Below are 14,016 nucleotides of genomic sequence, written 5' to 3' on the forward strand. Positions count from 1 at the left end.
TTTTTTTTTTTTTCTTCAAATAAAAATATGTTTTTCGTTAGTGGAAAATTTTGCGGTTAACATTTGCCTCAAGTGCTTTGTAAGTTTATGGCAGTGCGTTGAGTATCAAATTAACCTAAAATTCAAATTGAGTAGAACATAAATCAAATTATGTGTTTTTTTTTTCATAAATTTTGCAATATTTTAGTTTTTTTTTCGCTTGTAGAATATTAAAAACGGTGGCGTATGAGTTATGAATGGTGACTAATACGACCCATGGGAACTTTTACTTTTTTTTTAAGTGGGTTATAAAACTGTTTGGGTAAATGCACTTCATAAAATTATGGAAAAGAAGGGAATATTACCCAAAATCAAAAAATAAAGGGAACTATTGAAGATCTGTGTGACAAAGCATAATTTACCCTTTGACGAAAACTGCCATATACTCTACTGATCTATGAACACAACTCTTGTAAACGAATTCTATTTTTAAAATTTTAAAACAATACCACCCTGGAATTAAGTGTATTTTCCGCATTTATCCCCCTTTGTAATTAAAAATCTGCAACATTTTTTCAACTAGAAGAGACCATAAAATGTATCTTCATTGTTTGTGTTCCTCCGACAGTTGTTTGTATTTTAAATACCAACGCTATGAGACAATGAGAGACTCATAAACATCAGCCTCTGAGGAGCTTTGTGGCCAAACATTCACATAAACACACACACACACATATAAATGTAAATTCATAGATCATCATAAATTAGAATGTAATTTACGCATTATTTAATTGCGTAAATGAGTCAAACATTTATTTGTCATTTGTTTTTGTTTATCTTCACCCTCGAACGAAAGTCAATGACGGAGTAAACATAAGAAAAACATCAACGAATGTATGTGACTACTAACACAGCATGTTAGGAACACTGATGTTTCGAACGTATTTTTTTCTCAAGGAATAAATGACAAATAAATGATAAATAAATAAATGACAAATGACAAATCAAAGATCAAGAGGGCTATAAAAATGAAATTTTAGGTCTATTTAAGAAAAAAAAAAAATTGTTAATTAGTGTCAGTCGGTCTTTTCGACAGATTTATACCCCAACCCTTGAGTTATGATTATTTAAACGGTTGACCCTTTATAGGGGATGTTCCGACCTAAGACTGATAAAATATTGCAACGTGCCAAATTTGGACTATATCGACTACTTCCTATACTTTATATGAGATATTTGCAAATTTTTGGAAAATGTTGAAATATGCGTGAGATAACGGATATAGCGGAGAGAAGTATTCGCTTTTCATACCTCATCTAATACAGATAAAAATATTGGTATGTGCAAAATTTGAAGGATAAATTTGAAATCATAGATTCCGATAAATTCCATATTCATATCAGAATTCTGGTTAAGAGAAATGTTTAGACATAGCAAGTTGTAAAGAATCGCTGACTTGTTTCTCAAGTTATGACAGGTATAAGCATTGGAAATTGTTACCCTTTTTTTGACTGGGGTACAAGAAGGGGTTCGCATCTTTACAACAGATCTTGCGTTAGCAAAAATACTTGTATGTTTGTAATTTGAAGAGAGTTGAATGCTTATTTCGCTTTCTTTGAGCGTTTCGTTTTTCAAAAACTGGAAGCCTATGTGGGGTGGTCCCAAAAGAAATGATACAATCTCTACCATCTTCATAACAGATCTTGTGTTGATGGAAATATTGAAATGTGCCAAGTCTGAATGGAGTAGAATGTTTATTTCGCGTTTTATGAGCTTCATGGATATTCAAAATTTTGACCCTTTGTGAGGGAGGTAACAGAAGGAGTGGACCGATATGTCCCATTTTCACATCAGACATTGGCTTATTTAAAATATTGTAATGTATATAATTTGAATAGAATCGGATGTTTATATCGGATTTTATAATCGTTTTGGTTATTTAAAATTGTTATCCTTTGTGGGGGAGGTACCAAGAGAAATGATACAATCTCTACCATCTTCATAACAGATCTTGTGTTGATGGAAATATTGAGATGTACCAAGTCTGAATGGAATCGCATGTTACTTTCGCATTTTGCGAGCTTCATGGATATTGAAAATGTTGATCCTTTGTGGAGGAGGTGCCAGAAGTAGTGGACCGATATATCCCCTTTTCACACCAGACCTAGGCTTAACAAAAATATTGAGATGTGTGTAATTTAAAGAGAACTGGATGCTTATTTCGGATTTTATGATCGTTTTGGTTATTCAAAACTTCGACCCTTTAAAGGGGAGGTACCAGAAGAAATAGACTGATCTCTACCATATTTATAACGGATCTTGTGTTGATGGAAATATTGAGATGTTCCAAGTCTGAATGGAATCGGATGTTTATTTCGCGTTTTAGGAGCTTCATAGATATTCAAAATTTTGAACCTTTGTGGGGGAGATGCGAGAAGGTGTGGACCGATATATCCCCTTTTTACACCAGACCTAGGCTTAACAAAAATATTGTGATGTGTGTAAATTGAAGAGAACCGGATGCTTATTTCGGATTTTATGATCGTTTTGGTTGTTCAAAATTTTAACCCATCATGGGGGAGGTAGCAGAAGGAATGGTCCGATCTCTACCACTTTTATAACAAATCTTGTGTTGATGAAAATATTTAGATGTGCCAAGTCTGAATGGAATCGGATGTTTATTTCGCGTTTTAGGGGATTCATGAATATTCCAAATTTTGACTCTTTGTGGGGGAGGTAACAGAAGGAGTGGATGATAGGCCCCATTTTCACACCAGACATTGGCTTAATTAAAATATTGTGATGTGTGTAATTTGAATAGAATCGGATGTTTATTTCGGATTTTTTAATCGTTTTGGTTATTCAAAATGTTTATCCTTTGTGGGGGAGGTACCAGAAGAAACGGACTGATATCTACCATATTTATAACGGGTCTTGTGTTGATGGAAATATTAAGATGGACCAAGTCTGAATGGAATCGGATGTTTATTTCGCGTTTTATGAGCTTCATGGATATTCAAAATTTTGACCCTTTATGGGGGAGGTACCAGAAGGAGTGGACCGATATATCCCCTTTTTACACAAGACCTAGGCTTAACAAAAATATTGTGATGTGTGTAATTTAAAGAAAACCGGATGCTTATTTCGGATTTTATGATCGTTTTGGTTGTTCAAAATTTTAACCCAACATGGGGGAGGTAGCAGAAGGAATGGTCCGATCTCTACCACTTTTATAACAAATCTTGTGTTGATGAAAATATTTAGATGTGTCAAGTCTGAATGGAATCGGATGTTTATTTCGCGTTTTAGGAGCTTTATGGACATTCAAAATTTTGACCCTTTGTGTGGAGGTACCAGAAGAAGTGGACTGATATATTCCATCTTCACACCAGATCTTGGGTTAAATATTGTAATGTGTAAAATTTAAAGACAATGGGACTCTTGCATCACATTTTATAAGAGTTGTAATTATTCAAAATGTTGACCCTTTGTCGGGGAGGTACTTAATGGAGTGGACCGATATTGTCCATTTGAGCACTTGACCTAGTAATATTAGGATTAGCAAACTTGGAGCGAAATCGGATTATCGTTTTTCTTTCTGTGCAGAAATTATTTTTTTTTAAATGTCGAAAATGTCTCCCCTTTTGTGGGGGAGGTGCCAGAAGGTGTGGATCAATATGGGCCATCTTCGAACTCGATCTAAGTTTGTTAAAAAAAATATTACGATGTACCAAGTTTGGACCAAATCGGATTCTCCCTTCAAGAGCTATTGTGCGTTATTGTGCGTTCCAGCCAAACAGACGGATGGACGAACATTTCTAGATCGACTCCGAATGTCCTGAAACGGATTTCGTCCCAAAAAGACCTAGGGTCTAAAACCGTTATTTCGACTAGGCACGATTGGACCGTATCACCAGCCACATGGCTGAGAGTATAAAAAGTACGTCTTAAGGTCTTTTGATGTAAAATATTTTTTTGTAGTAATAACAATCCTCCATCCCTGGTCTGTGCACCTAATAAAATTAAATATTTAATAAAAATCAACAACAATAACAATTAAAAATTAAAAACACAACAGCAAAAAACAAACTTGGCAGCCAACGCTGCTGTTTACAATGCAGTGCGTGTCCGCTTGTTTCGTTTGCTGCGCTGGCTCATTATCTTTAGGTCATTTGCATTCCTCGGTGGTGATGATAGCTGTGGTGGTGTGGCTATGACTATGACTATGATTATATGCCTATGACCGAGCAGATTGCATCTGCTTGAAGGTTCCATTTGGCAAATGGGCAGACATTTATTGCCGACAAATAAAACTTAATTATTCTATTGTCAAATTGTTTGTTGTTTTTTTTTTCTTTTGTTCACTTTGTTTTTGTTGTATTTATGACCCAGTGTAATAATTGCCTAATTATGTTGTTATTTTGTCTTTTCGCCCCTGTCTTTTAGGCTGCCGCCCGTCACCAATGCCCGTATCTGGTGAAAATGTACGAAAAGGAATTCATTAACCAGGGCGGCAATCCGGATTGGTTGAATGGCCTGGACTTTATACCGCCAAAACTACGTGCCATATATGAGATCAATAAAATTCTGGCCCATCGGCCGTGGCTGCTGCGCAAGGAGCACATAGAGGTGGGTATGGCCAAAATAAAGTCTCCAAAACAATCTCCCTCACAAAATGAATTTATATTTAATTCCATTTCCTTAAAAAAAATTCCAAACAAATTCATCGCCATTTCTTCTTCTCAAATGTAATCCCTATGCAGTTTCTCGATGTTTCTTAATTTGTTGATAATTTCTTCGGATTATTTTTTTTGTTTATTTATTTTTCTCAATAACCCTCCTCACCCCTTGCTCTATTTTCAGAGTTTGACTCGCGGCAAGAACAGTTGGTCTCTGTCGGAAGTTGTCCATGCCATGGTTCTGTTATCGCATTTTCATTCGTTGTCGTCGTTTGTGTTCTCCTGCGGTCTGACACAAAAACTCGATGGCCTATCTAGTCCCAAACTGAAGACACCACCCACCGTTGCCGCCATCACCAGTGGCCACAATTCTGTGACGGGTTCGTCTGCTGTTGCCGATGGAAATTCGTTAATGCATTCAGCAGTGGCAGCTGGGATGGCCGGGGCGGGCTCTCTGCCACAATATCAACCACAAAAGACTGTTTTAAGTGAAATCACACTAAACAACAACAACCACACCAATAATAACAACAACAACAGCAGCAGCAACAGCATCGATCATCATAATCATCAGCTGTATTGCAACAACAATGCCCAAAGCATTGCGGAAAGTTTGACAAATTCTGGCGGTGTTACAGGTGTTGTTGCCGCTGTCACTGCGGCAGCCTTCGCCTCCTCAGCCAATGCTGCAGCGGTTCTAAATAAAATCAATGGTAAGCCATTAGCCTTCGCCGGCATTGCGACCACATCTGCTGTGGCCAAACATTTTGTTTTTAATTTTATGGGTCAACTCAAAATTGGACCTCCACATGCCATGGAGGAAATTTTTCCCATGTGGGCCAGTATCATTGGGCAGCAATTTTAAATTTTTATTTTTCAAATTTCGAAAAAGAAATATTTCGAATATTTTTTAGAAGTCATTTAAAAGTTTTTTTAGGGGATTCCTAGAAGTCCTTTTGTCCAAAGAAGGTCTGATAAACATCAAATATCTATGGATGACCTGAAGAAAGTTTCCGTCTGCAAGAGAAGCCCTGAAGAAGATCTACTTTCTATAGAAGACCTAAATAAAGTCCTTCTATAAAAACACCTCCTTCAGACTATAGAAGATCTAAAGGAGATCTTTTCATAGAACTTCTCAGAAACTAAAGAAAATCTGCCGTCAGTAAAGACCTGAAGAAAGTCTTTTTTTTTAAAGCAGACCTGTTGAAGATCTTCAGTCTTTAGAAAGTCACCTGAAGTTATAGAAGGTCTTATGTCTTTAGAAGATCTAAAGTTGGTCTTGTATCTCTAGAAGACTTGAAGTAAGTCTTCCTCCATAGAAGACGTGGAGAAGGTCTTCATTCTATAGAAGACCTGTAAAACTTATTTTTGTTGACAACCTGAAGAAGGCCTTTTCCTTATGGAATACCTGAAGTGGGTCTTCCATAGAAGGCCTGGAGAGGGTATTCTGTCCATAGACAGCCGCAAGCGGGTCTTCTGTCCCTAGTAGAACTGAAGAGGATCTTCTGTACATAAAAGACCTGAAGAGGGTCTTCTGTCCATAGAAGACCTGAAGGTGGTCTTCTGTCCATAAAAAAAAAACTGAAGAGGGTCTTCTGTCTATAGAAGGCCTGAAGAGAGTCTTCTGCCCATAGATGATCTGTAGAATGTCTTGTGTCTTTGGAAAATTCCAACACGGTCTTCTGTCCATAGAAGGCCTGTAAAACTTATTTTTATAGAGAACATTTGGATGCCTTCTTCTTCTGGAAGACCTAAAGAAGATCTTGTGTCTTTAGATGAACCGAAAAAGGAACCTAGAAGACTTGAAGTATACCTTCTGTTCAATAAATAACTGAAGATGGTCGTCTGGCCATAGAAGACCTGAAGAGGGTATTATGTCCATAGAAGAACTGAAGAGGGTTTTCTATCCATAGAAGACCTGAAGAGGGTCTTCTGTCCATAGATGACCTGAAGAGGGTCTTCTGTCCATATATGACCTGAAGAGGGTCTTCTGTCCATAGATGACCTGAAGAGGGTTTTCTGTCCATAGATGACTTGAAGAGGGTCATCTGTTCATAGAAGGCCTGTAGAGAGTCTTCTGTGCATAAAATAACCGAAGAGGGTCTGCTGTCCATAGAAGACCTGAAGAGGGTCTTCTGTCTATAGAAGGCCTGAAGAGAGTCTTCTGCCCATAGATGATCTGTAGAATGTCTTGTGTCTTTGGAAAACTCCAACACGGTCTTCTGTCCATAGAAGGCCTGTAAAACTTATTTTTATAGAGAACATTTGGATGCCTTCTTCTTCTGGAAGACCTAAAGAAGATCTTGTGTCTTTAGAAGAACCGAAAAAGGAACCTAGAAGACTTGAAGTATACCTTCTGTTCAATAAATAACTGAAGATGGTCGTCTGTCCATAGAAGACCTGAAGAGGGTATTCTGTCCATAGAAGAACTGAAGAGGGTCTTCTGTCCATAGATGACTTGAAGAGGGTCATCTGTCCATAGAAGACCTGTAGAGAGTCTTCTGTACATAAAATAACCGAAGAGGGTCTGCTGTCCATAGATGACCTGAAGAGGGCCTTATGTCTATAGAAGGCCTGAAGAGAGTCTTCTGCCCATAGAAGATCTGCAGAATGTCTTGTGTCTTTGGAAAACTCTATCTCGGTATTCTGTCCATAGAAGGCCTGCAAAACTTATTTTTATAGAGAACCTTTGGAAGACCTTTTTCTTCTGGAAGACCTAAGAAAATCCTGTATCTTTAGAATAAACGGAAAAACTGTTTATGTCCCTAGAAGACTTGAAGTATAGCTTCTGTCAAATAAATAACTCAAATTGGTCTTCTGTCCATAGAAGACCTGAAGAGGGTTTTCTGTCCATAAAATACCTGTAGACTGTCTTCTGTCCATAGAAGAACTGAAGAGGGTCTTCTGTCCATAGAAGATCTCTAGAATGTCTTGTGTCGTTAGAAAACTCGAACAAGGCCGAACGAACCTATAAAACTTATTTTCATAGAGAACTTTTGGAAGGCCTTCTTTAGAAGACCCGAAAAATTTTTTCAGTCGCTAGAAGACTTGAATTATGACTTCAGTCATAAATAACTGAAGATGGCATTTTTTATAGAAGACCCTTAGATAGTCTTCCCCGTATAGAAGACCTGTAAAATGTCATCCGTCCGTAAAAGTCCTAATGAAGGTCTTCTGTCTATAGAAGACCTGAAGATGATCTTTCGTCTACAAAAGATCTGGAAATATTCCCCATTGTCCCTTAATCCAAATGAGAATTTTCAAGGCCTGAGAAAGTTTTCTGCCTCTAGAATACCCAAAAAGACCATATTGTTTTTGGACGAATTGAAGAAGACTAGAGAAGACTTCTAGATATTTTCTGGTCGGATAAAGTCCCCTGATCATCATGCTTCGAGAGAGCCTTCTTGAATAGAAGTCCCATAGGAGGTCTTTTACTTTTTGAAGTTTTCTGGAGAGTTTCTCTCTCTCTCCAGACAAAATTCAAGCATATCATCTCTATAGCAGTTCCCTAGATAATATTCTCCCTTTAGGAGCTCTTCTTTAAAGAGAACACCTCGATGAGCTTTTTTTCCATAATTTTCTTCACGTTTTAAAAAATTGTATTATTTTCCTTTTCCAGCTCAACCCAGTGCCACAGTGGAAGTTTTAATGGAACGCATGAAGGTGCTCTCGCAAAAGCAGGACGAGTGCAGTGAAGCTGAACTGAGTAATCGTTTTAAAAATGTGGAAATGCAAACGGCAGAGTTGCCGGCAGCAGCAACGGTTACACCCGCTGAAATACCGCCCGTCATCTCGCACTACATTGAAGATCCCAATTTCCAATATCAAGACTTTGCCCGGCGGGGTGCTGAAAATATTCCCAATACCTTTCGTATACAGGATTATTCGTGGGATGATCATGGCTATTCGCTGGTTAATGAGTAAGTTGGCAACACCCTTTGTGGAAAACACTTGAGATACTAAATATAATAATTTTATCCTTTGGTCTTCTTTCAGTCTCTACGAAGATGTGGGAACACTGCTGGATCAACGTTTCCGTTGTGCCTACAATCTAACCTATTTCACAATGGGCGGTGTCAAAAATGTCGACACATCGAAATTTCGTCGTGCCATTTGGAATTATATCCAGTGTATTTATGGTATACGTCACGATGACTACGATTATGGTGAGGTTAATCAGGTAAGGGTTATGGTATGCTGATTTATGTAGGGTATTTGGAATGATATGTTTTTTTTTTTTTGGTTTGAATTTCAGCTTTTGGATCGTCCCTTGAAAATGTTTATCAAGACCGCTTGCTGTTTTCCGGAGAGAATAACAACAAAGGATTATGATAGCATTTTGGTTGAACTGCAGGACAGTGAAAAGGTAAGGAGCCAAACAAAAAGACGAATTAGATGAAAACCATCTCAAGTTTCCGTATACACGTTGGGCGCCAGCATAAGTTTTTAAGTATGCCTAAAATAATATCGTCGTTTAGTTGTAACGTTTCAGAGACTTGAAAATTTAAAGTGGCGCCCAATATTTGACTTTTTAAATATGGGTTTTAATAAATTTTCATTCCATGCTCGATGCTTGAAATGATCAGATTTCTCCCAGAGGTATAAGACAGCATGATTGATCTTTCATTCTTCACCAACCACGCCATTTCCGCTAGCCCATTACAGCCAAATATTGTAAAACATTATCAGATTTTAGGACAGGTTTATAAATGGATTGCATTTTTAATGGGTTTAACAAGATTCCGCCCATGATACATGATAACAAAATTGTTGCTTGGTCGGGATCATTAAAAAATGCTTTGTAAGTGCATAAATTTGATTATTTCAGAAACAATTTCAAAAAGTGGCGCCCAACCAAGTAGCAAAAAAAGTGAAATTTAAACTTTTTAACATAAAGTGGCGCCCAACACGAGTCTGAAATTCAATACCATTGAAATTTTGGGCAAGATAAAAATGTCTATGCTTATTAACGTATTTAAGGTTAGAAAATCCTTCTGTGATTTTAGATAAAGTCGAACGGGTGGCAACTTTATAAAATAAAAAAAATGGCGCCCAACGTTAGTAAATTTTGAAAACATGGAATTGGGAGCCATAATGTGTCATAAACTTTCTGGTAGGCCATGTAATTGAACAAGTAAAAAACATTAAGTTCGGTCGGGCCTAACTTTAACTACCCTCCAACTTTTACTACCCTCCACCACCAGAAAACATTTTTATATAAATATATCTGAATTCAAACATGTTCCACTTTAAACTACAAATACCGGTAAGACCGTTTGGATAATCCTGTTAAACTTTTCAAAAAAACATAAAGTGGGTGAGGCCGATATATGAGGGTCATACAAAAACGGAAACCTCCAGAGAAAATTTTATACTTCAATGATTGTCATCTACCAAATCTTTTAAAATAACAAATTTGAAACAATTTCGTGGGTAAATGTGACTATTATTATCAAAATACCGAGTATCGGTGGGTATCGTTATGTATGGTACATAGGAAAACGTGGACCTAAATTTTCAATGTTCTGCCGGAGCTAGAACCCATTATGATCAACAAATACCAATGTTTAGACGAATCCGTCCAAAAATGTGGCAAAAATCATCAAAACACTTAATATCGTAAACATAAATCTATACATACAACGTTCCGTCGCCGAAGCAAGAACCCATTTTTACCTACATATACGAAATGTTAGACAAATTCGTGGGAAAATGTGGCAAATGTCATCTAAATATCGGAATATCGGGAAGTACCGAGGTATATGGGATATACAAAAACGTGGACCTATACATAGAATATTTCGCCAACCCATTATGACCTACAAATACCACTTTTTAGACAAATCTGTGAAAAAATGTGGCGAAAATCATCAAAATACCGAATATCGGGAGGAACCGTTACATAGCGGCTATTCGAAAACGTGGACCGATACATCTCATTTTCAATGCCAACCAACCTAGACACAATAGAAATTGTTCTGCCAAATGTTGAAGCTCTACGTCAAATAAAGTGGGCTGTATCGTGACAATAGACCGACAGACGGACATCGATAAATCGACTTAGAATTTTATGTTGATTATGAATATATATACTTTATGGGGTCTACGACTAATAGTTAGGGATGTTACAAACGGAATGACAAAGGTTATATACCCTCCTTTTCAAGGTATACAATTATCTCCGGACCTCAGAAATATTTTATTATGTTTTTTTATCAGAATATGCATTGAGTGAACCTTAAGGCCACCATATAAACTTCCAATCTAATAAAATACGTGAAGACATGAGATTGGAACATTGGGATGTCCATTCAGTAAACAGTAGCAAATATTTTCTATTTAAATGGCGCCCAACGTTAATCAATTCTGAAGATGTGTAATTGACCACAGGTAGAGCGTATTGTTAGCAAGGTTCTCCAGTAAACAGTAATTTAGAACGACGCTTACTGACCTCAGGACACATTTTAAGATAACGGAAATTGGCGCCCAACGTGGGGCAGTTAATTAACATTAATATATATTTATTTCAAAAAAAAATATCAGCATTATATTCTGAGTCGATTGTAGCACTTAGAAGAGTTCCCACATCTTTAATTTTTCAAAGGAATAATGCGCCCAATTTCAGTCATCTTGCGACACATAGAATTAGGAGCGCCGAAATCCGAATTGACCTCTTATATACATCAGCATTTTATTCAGAGTTGATACCATGTCTACCTGACGGTAGATAGTAGAAAGATGGCGATCAAGCGCATGAGATCTCCATAACCCCTTTTTTGGAGTTGATCTGGTCAGAAAGGTTTGTCATTCAGTTTGTAACTCCTCGAAATTTTCATAATAGACCCTACAAAGTAGATGTATTCTGGATAAGCGTATCTAGCGATGTCCGCCTGTCTGTTGTAATCACGCTATCTTTCGAAAGAATTAATATAGAAGGCTAACATTTTGCATACGTGCAAAGTTTACCAGTAGGCAGGTTAAGTTCACAAATGAGCCATGTCGGTCCACGTTTTCGTATAGCCCCCATATAACGGTACCCCCGATATTCGGTATTTTCATGATTTCAGCGACACTATTTACCGGAATTATTTCAAATATCGTATTTGAAGTTCGTAACGGATACTACAGCCTATGACAGAAAATTGTCTGTGCAGGTCCACGTTTTTATATAGTCCCCATAGAACGGTACCTCTCGATATTCGGTACTTTGATGATTTTAGCGACATTATGCACCGGAATTGTCTCAAATTAGGTATTTGAATTTCGTAATGGGTACTACAGCATATGACAGAAAATTATCTGTGCAGGTCCACGTCTTTGTATAGCCCCCATATAACGGTACATCCCGATATTCGGTATTTTGATGATTTAAGCGACATTATTCACCGATTTTTTATTCAAGTTTCGCATTTGAATATTGTAATGGTTTATGACAAAAGTTGCCTATGCAGGTCCACGTCGTCGTATAGACCCTAATATACGGCTACATTCGGTACTTTTAAGATTTTAACAGAATTTTTAATTTTTTGAAAATTGCTAAAATCGTTCCAAATGATGGAGGGTATTCAAAGATGGGCCCGGCCGAATTTACAGCTTTTTTTACTTGTTTATTTTAGCATTGATCTGGTCAGAAAAAAAAATTGTCAAATCCAATTACATTGAGTAAAGAAACCATTTCTGAATTTAAAATGGCTCCCAACGTTGTTCAATCCAACATATGATATAATTTGGGATTGATCCGTATTTCGAGATACATTTTCAAATATCGTTTTTTTTTCGTCCAATTTTTGCGCCCAATGTGGAACATTTGTTTTATAATTCATAAATTTGAAATGCTTTACAAACTAAAATTTTTGCTTAATGTTTAAACACAGATTTTTTTCTTGTTTGTCTGCAATTTTAATCCATATCCTTTTTTTCTTTCTCTCTTCCCTTCCATTTCAGGTCCATGTTAATTTAATGGTAATGGAAGCTCGCAATCAGGCCGAGCTACTTTATGCTTTACGCGAAATTATGCGCTACAGGACATGATCTCATTAATAAACAAAAAACAAATGAACATAAATACATATTAAAAATAATTATTATTATATAAATATTAAAAAAAATACATATGGAAATTTTAAAATTTTTATAAATAATTTTGTTAACTAATCTTTATATATATATTAAACAAAAAATGCAAAAAAAAACAAAGATCCTAAAATGTTTATAAAAGAAATAAATATATTTTTGTTAAATAAAAAAAAGAAAACAATACACTAAAAACAAACAACATTTATATCAAATATTACATACCTATTAAATACTAAAGCTATATCATATAACCATACATTCACACATATAAACATACATATATTTACATTAACATAAAACTTTATAGAAAAAATCATACCCATACCCAAACCAAACAAGAAAGGATAAATGCAACACAATGTTGCTGAAAAAATTAAAAAAACAATTTCGGAAAATTATTAGGAAATTTTAAAATCAGTAACACTATGCAACAAAACAATTTTTATCCTAAACCACCAATATTTATTATTTGCTGAGGAAAGTTTCAGGAACAGAAAATATGATAAAATATTTCTTTGCTCTTATCCTAAACGTAAATAGCTAGCGCCATCAATGTTTACACAACAATACCGGAACCCAGACTGAAATTTAATTTATTTTTTTTTAAAAAACCCTCCTCCTTGTGGGTTCAACATGTGCAATTTTAATTTAGATCTTTCGAAGATTACTCCTTGAGGGTAAAATCTACTATAAGTTGGGCGCCACTTTATGTTGTTGGTTCAGTTAACGGAGAAAGATATCTTCAAAGAAGGTTTCGAACTTGCATAAATAGTGGAAAACAACTCTACCATTCGAAAAAAAATCCGAAAATATATAAGTCATGTTTCCTAGTCCCTCTGTATTTATACTTACAAATAATAAATCAAGACTTTCAGATAAGCCTGGAAACGCATTATCTGGCACCTAACATAAATTTAATTTTCGTCAAAATAGTAAAATCACTCGCCCATAATAATTTGGAATAAGATTCGTATTGGAGAATTATTTTTATAAAATTAAAAAAAAAAAAAAACAAGTAAGCAAAGGCTACAGTCGAGCGGGGCCGACCGTTGAATACCCTACAACACTACAATAAACGATACAGTTTATATAGGCGAGATACTCGAAAGAATTTCACAAGATATTGTGACAAATAATAAAAGAAAACCATCAGGATTCGTTCTCTAATTTTCGAATAATAGCAACTTAAACTAATTTGCTCATTTCCAATTTATTGGTAGATTTTGCACTTAAATGGTATATTTTTCAACGAAATCAGCCTTAACGAAATAGTCAGAAGTGC

At 36.1% G+C, this 14,016-nt stretch overlaps 1 protein-coding gene across 4 annotated transcripts in view; it reads left to right on the forward strand.

Annotated features, from left to right (window-relative positions):
* Positions 1–12,723, forward strand: part of LOC101900239 (sestrin homolog) — a 147,412-nt gene extending 134,689 nt beyond the window's left edge. For all 4 annotated transcript variants that reach the window (XM_059130839.1, XM_059130840.1, XM_059130841.1 and 1 more), the window contains 6 exons: positions 4,426–4,608; positions 4,843–5,371; positions 8,278–8,578; positions 8,655–8,838; positions 8,914–9,024; positions 12,603–12,723. In XM_059130839.1, coding sequence (XP_058986822.1) covers positions 4,426–4,608; positions 4,843–5,371; positions 8,278–8,578; positions 8,655–8,838; positions 8,914–9,024; positions 12,603–12,689 — 1,395 coding nt within the window. In that variant the 3' untranslated portion in view covers positions 12,690–12,723. The remainder of the gene's footprint in view (positions 1–4,425; positions 4,609–4,842; positions 5,372–8,277; positions 8,579–8,654; positions 8,839–8,913; positions 9,025–12,602) is intronic.
* The last annotated feature ends 1,293 nt before the right edge of the window (positions 12,724–14,016 follow it).

Source organism: Musca domestica, unplaced genomic scaffold (genome assembly GCF_030504385.1).
Source record: "Musca domestica strain aabys unplaced genomic scaffold, Musca_domestica.polishedcontigs.V.1.1 8, whole genome shotgun sequence".
Classification (NCBI taxonomy): domain Eukaryota; kingdom Metazoa; phylum Arthropoda; class Insecta; order Diptera; family Muscidae; genus Musca; species Musca domestica.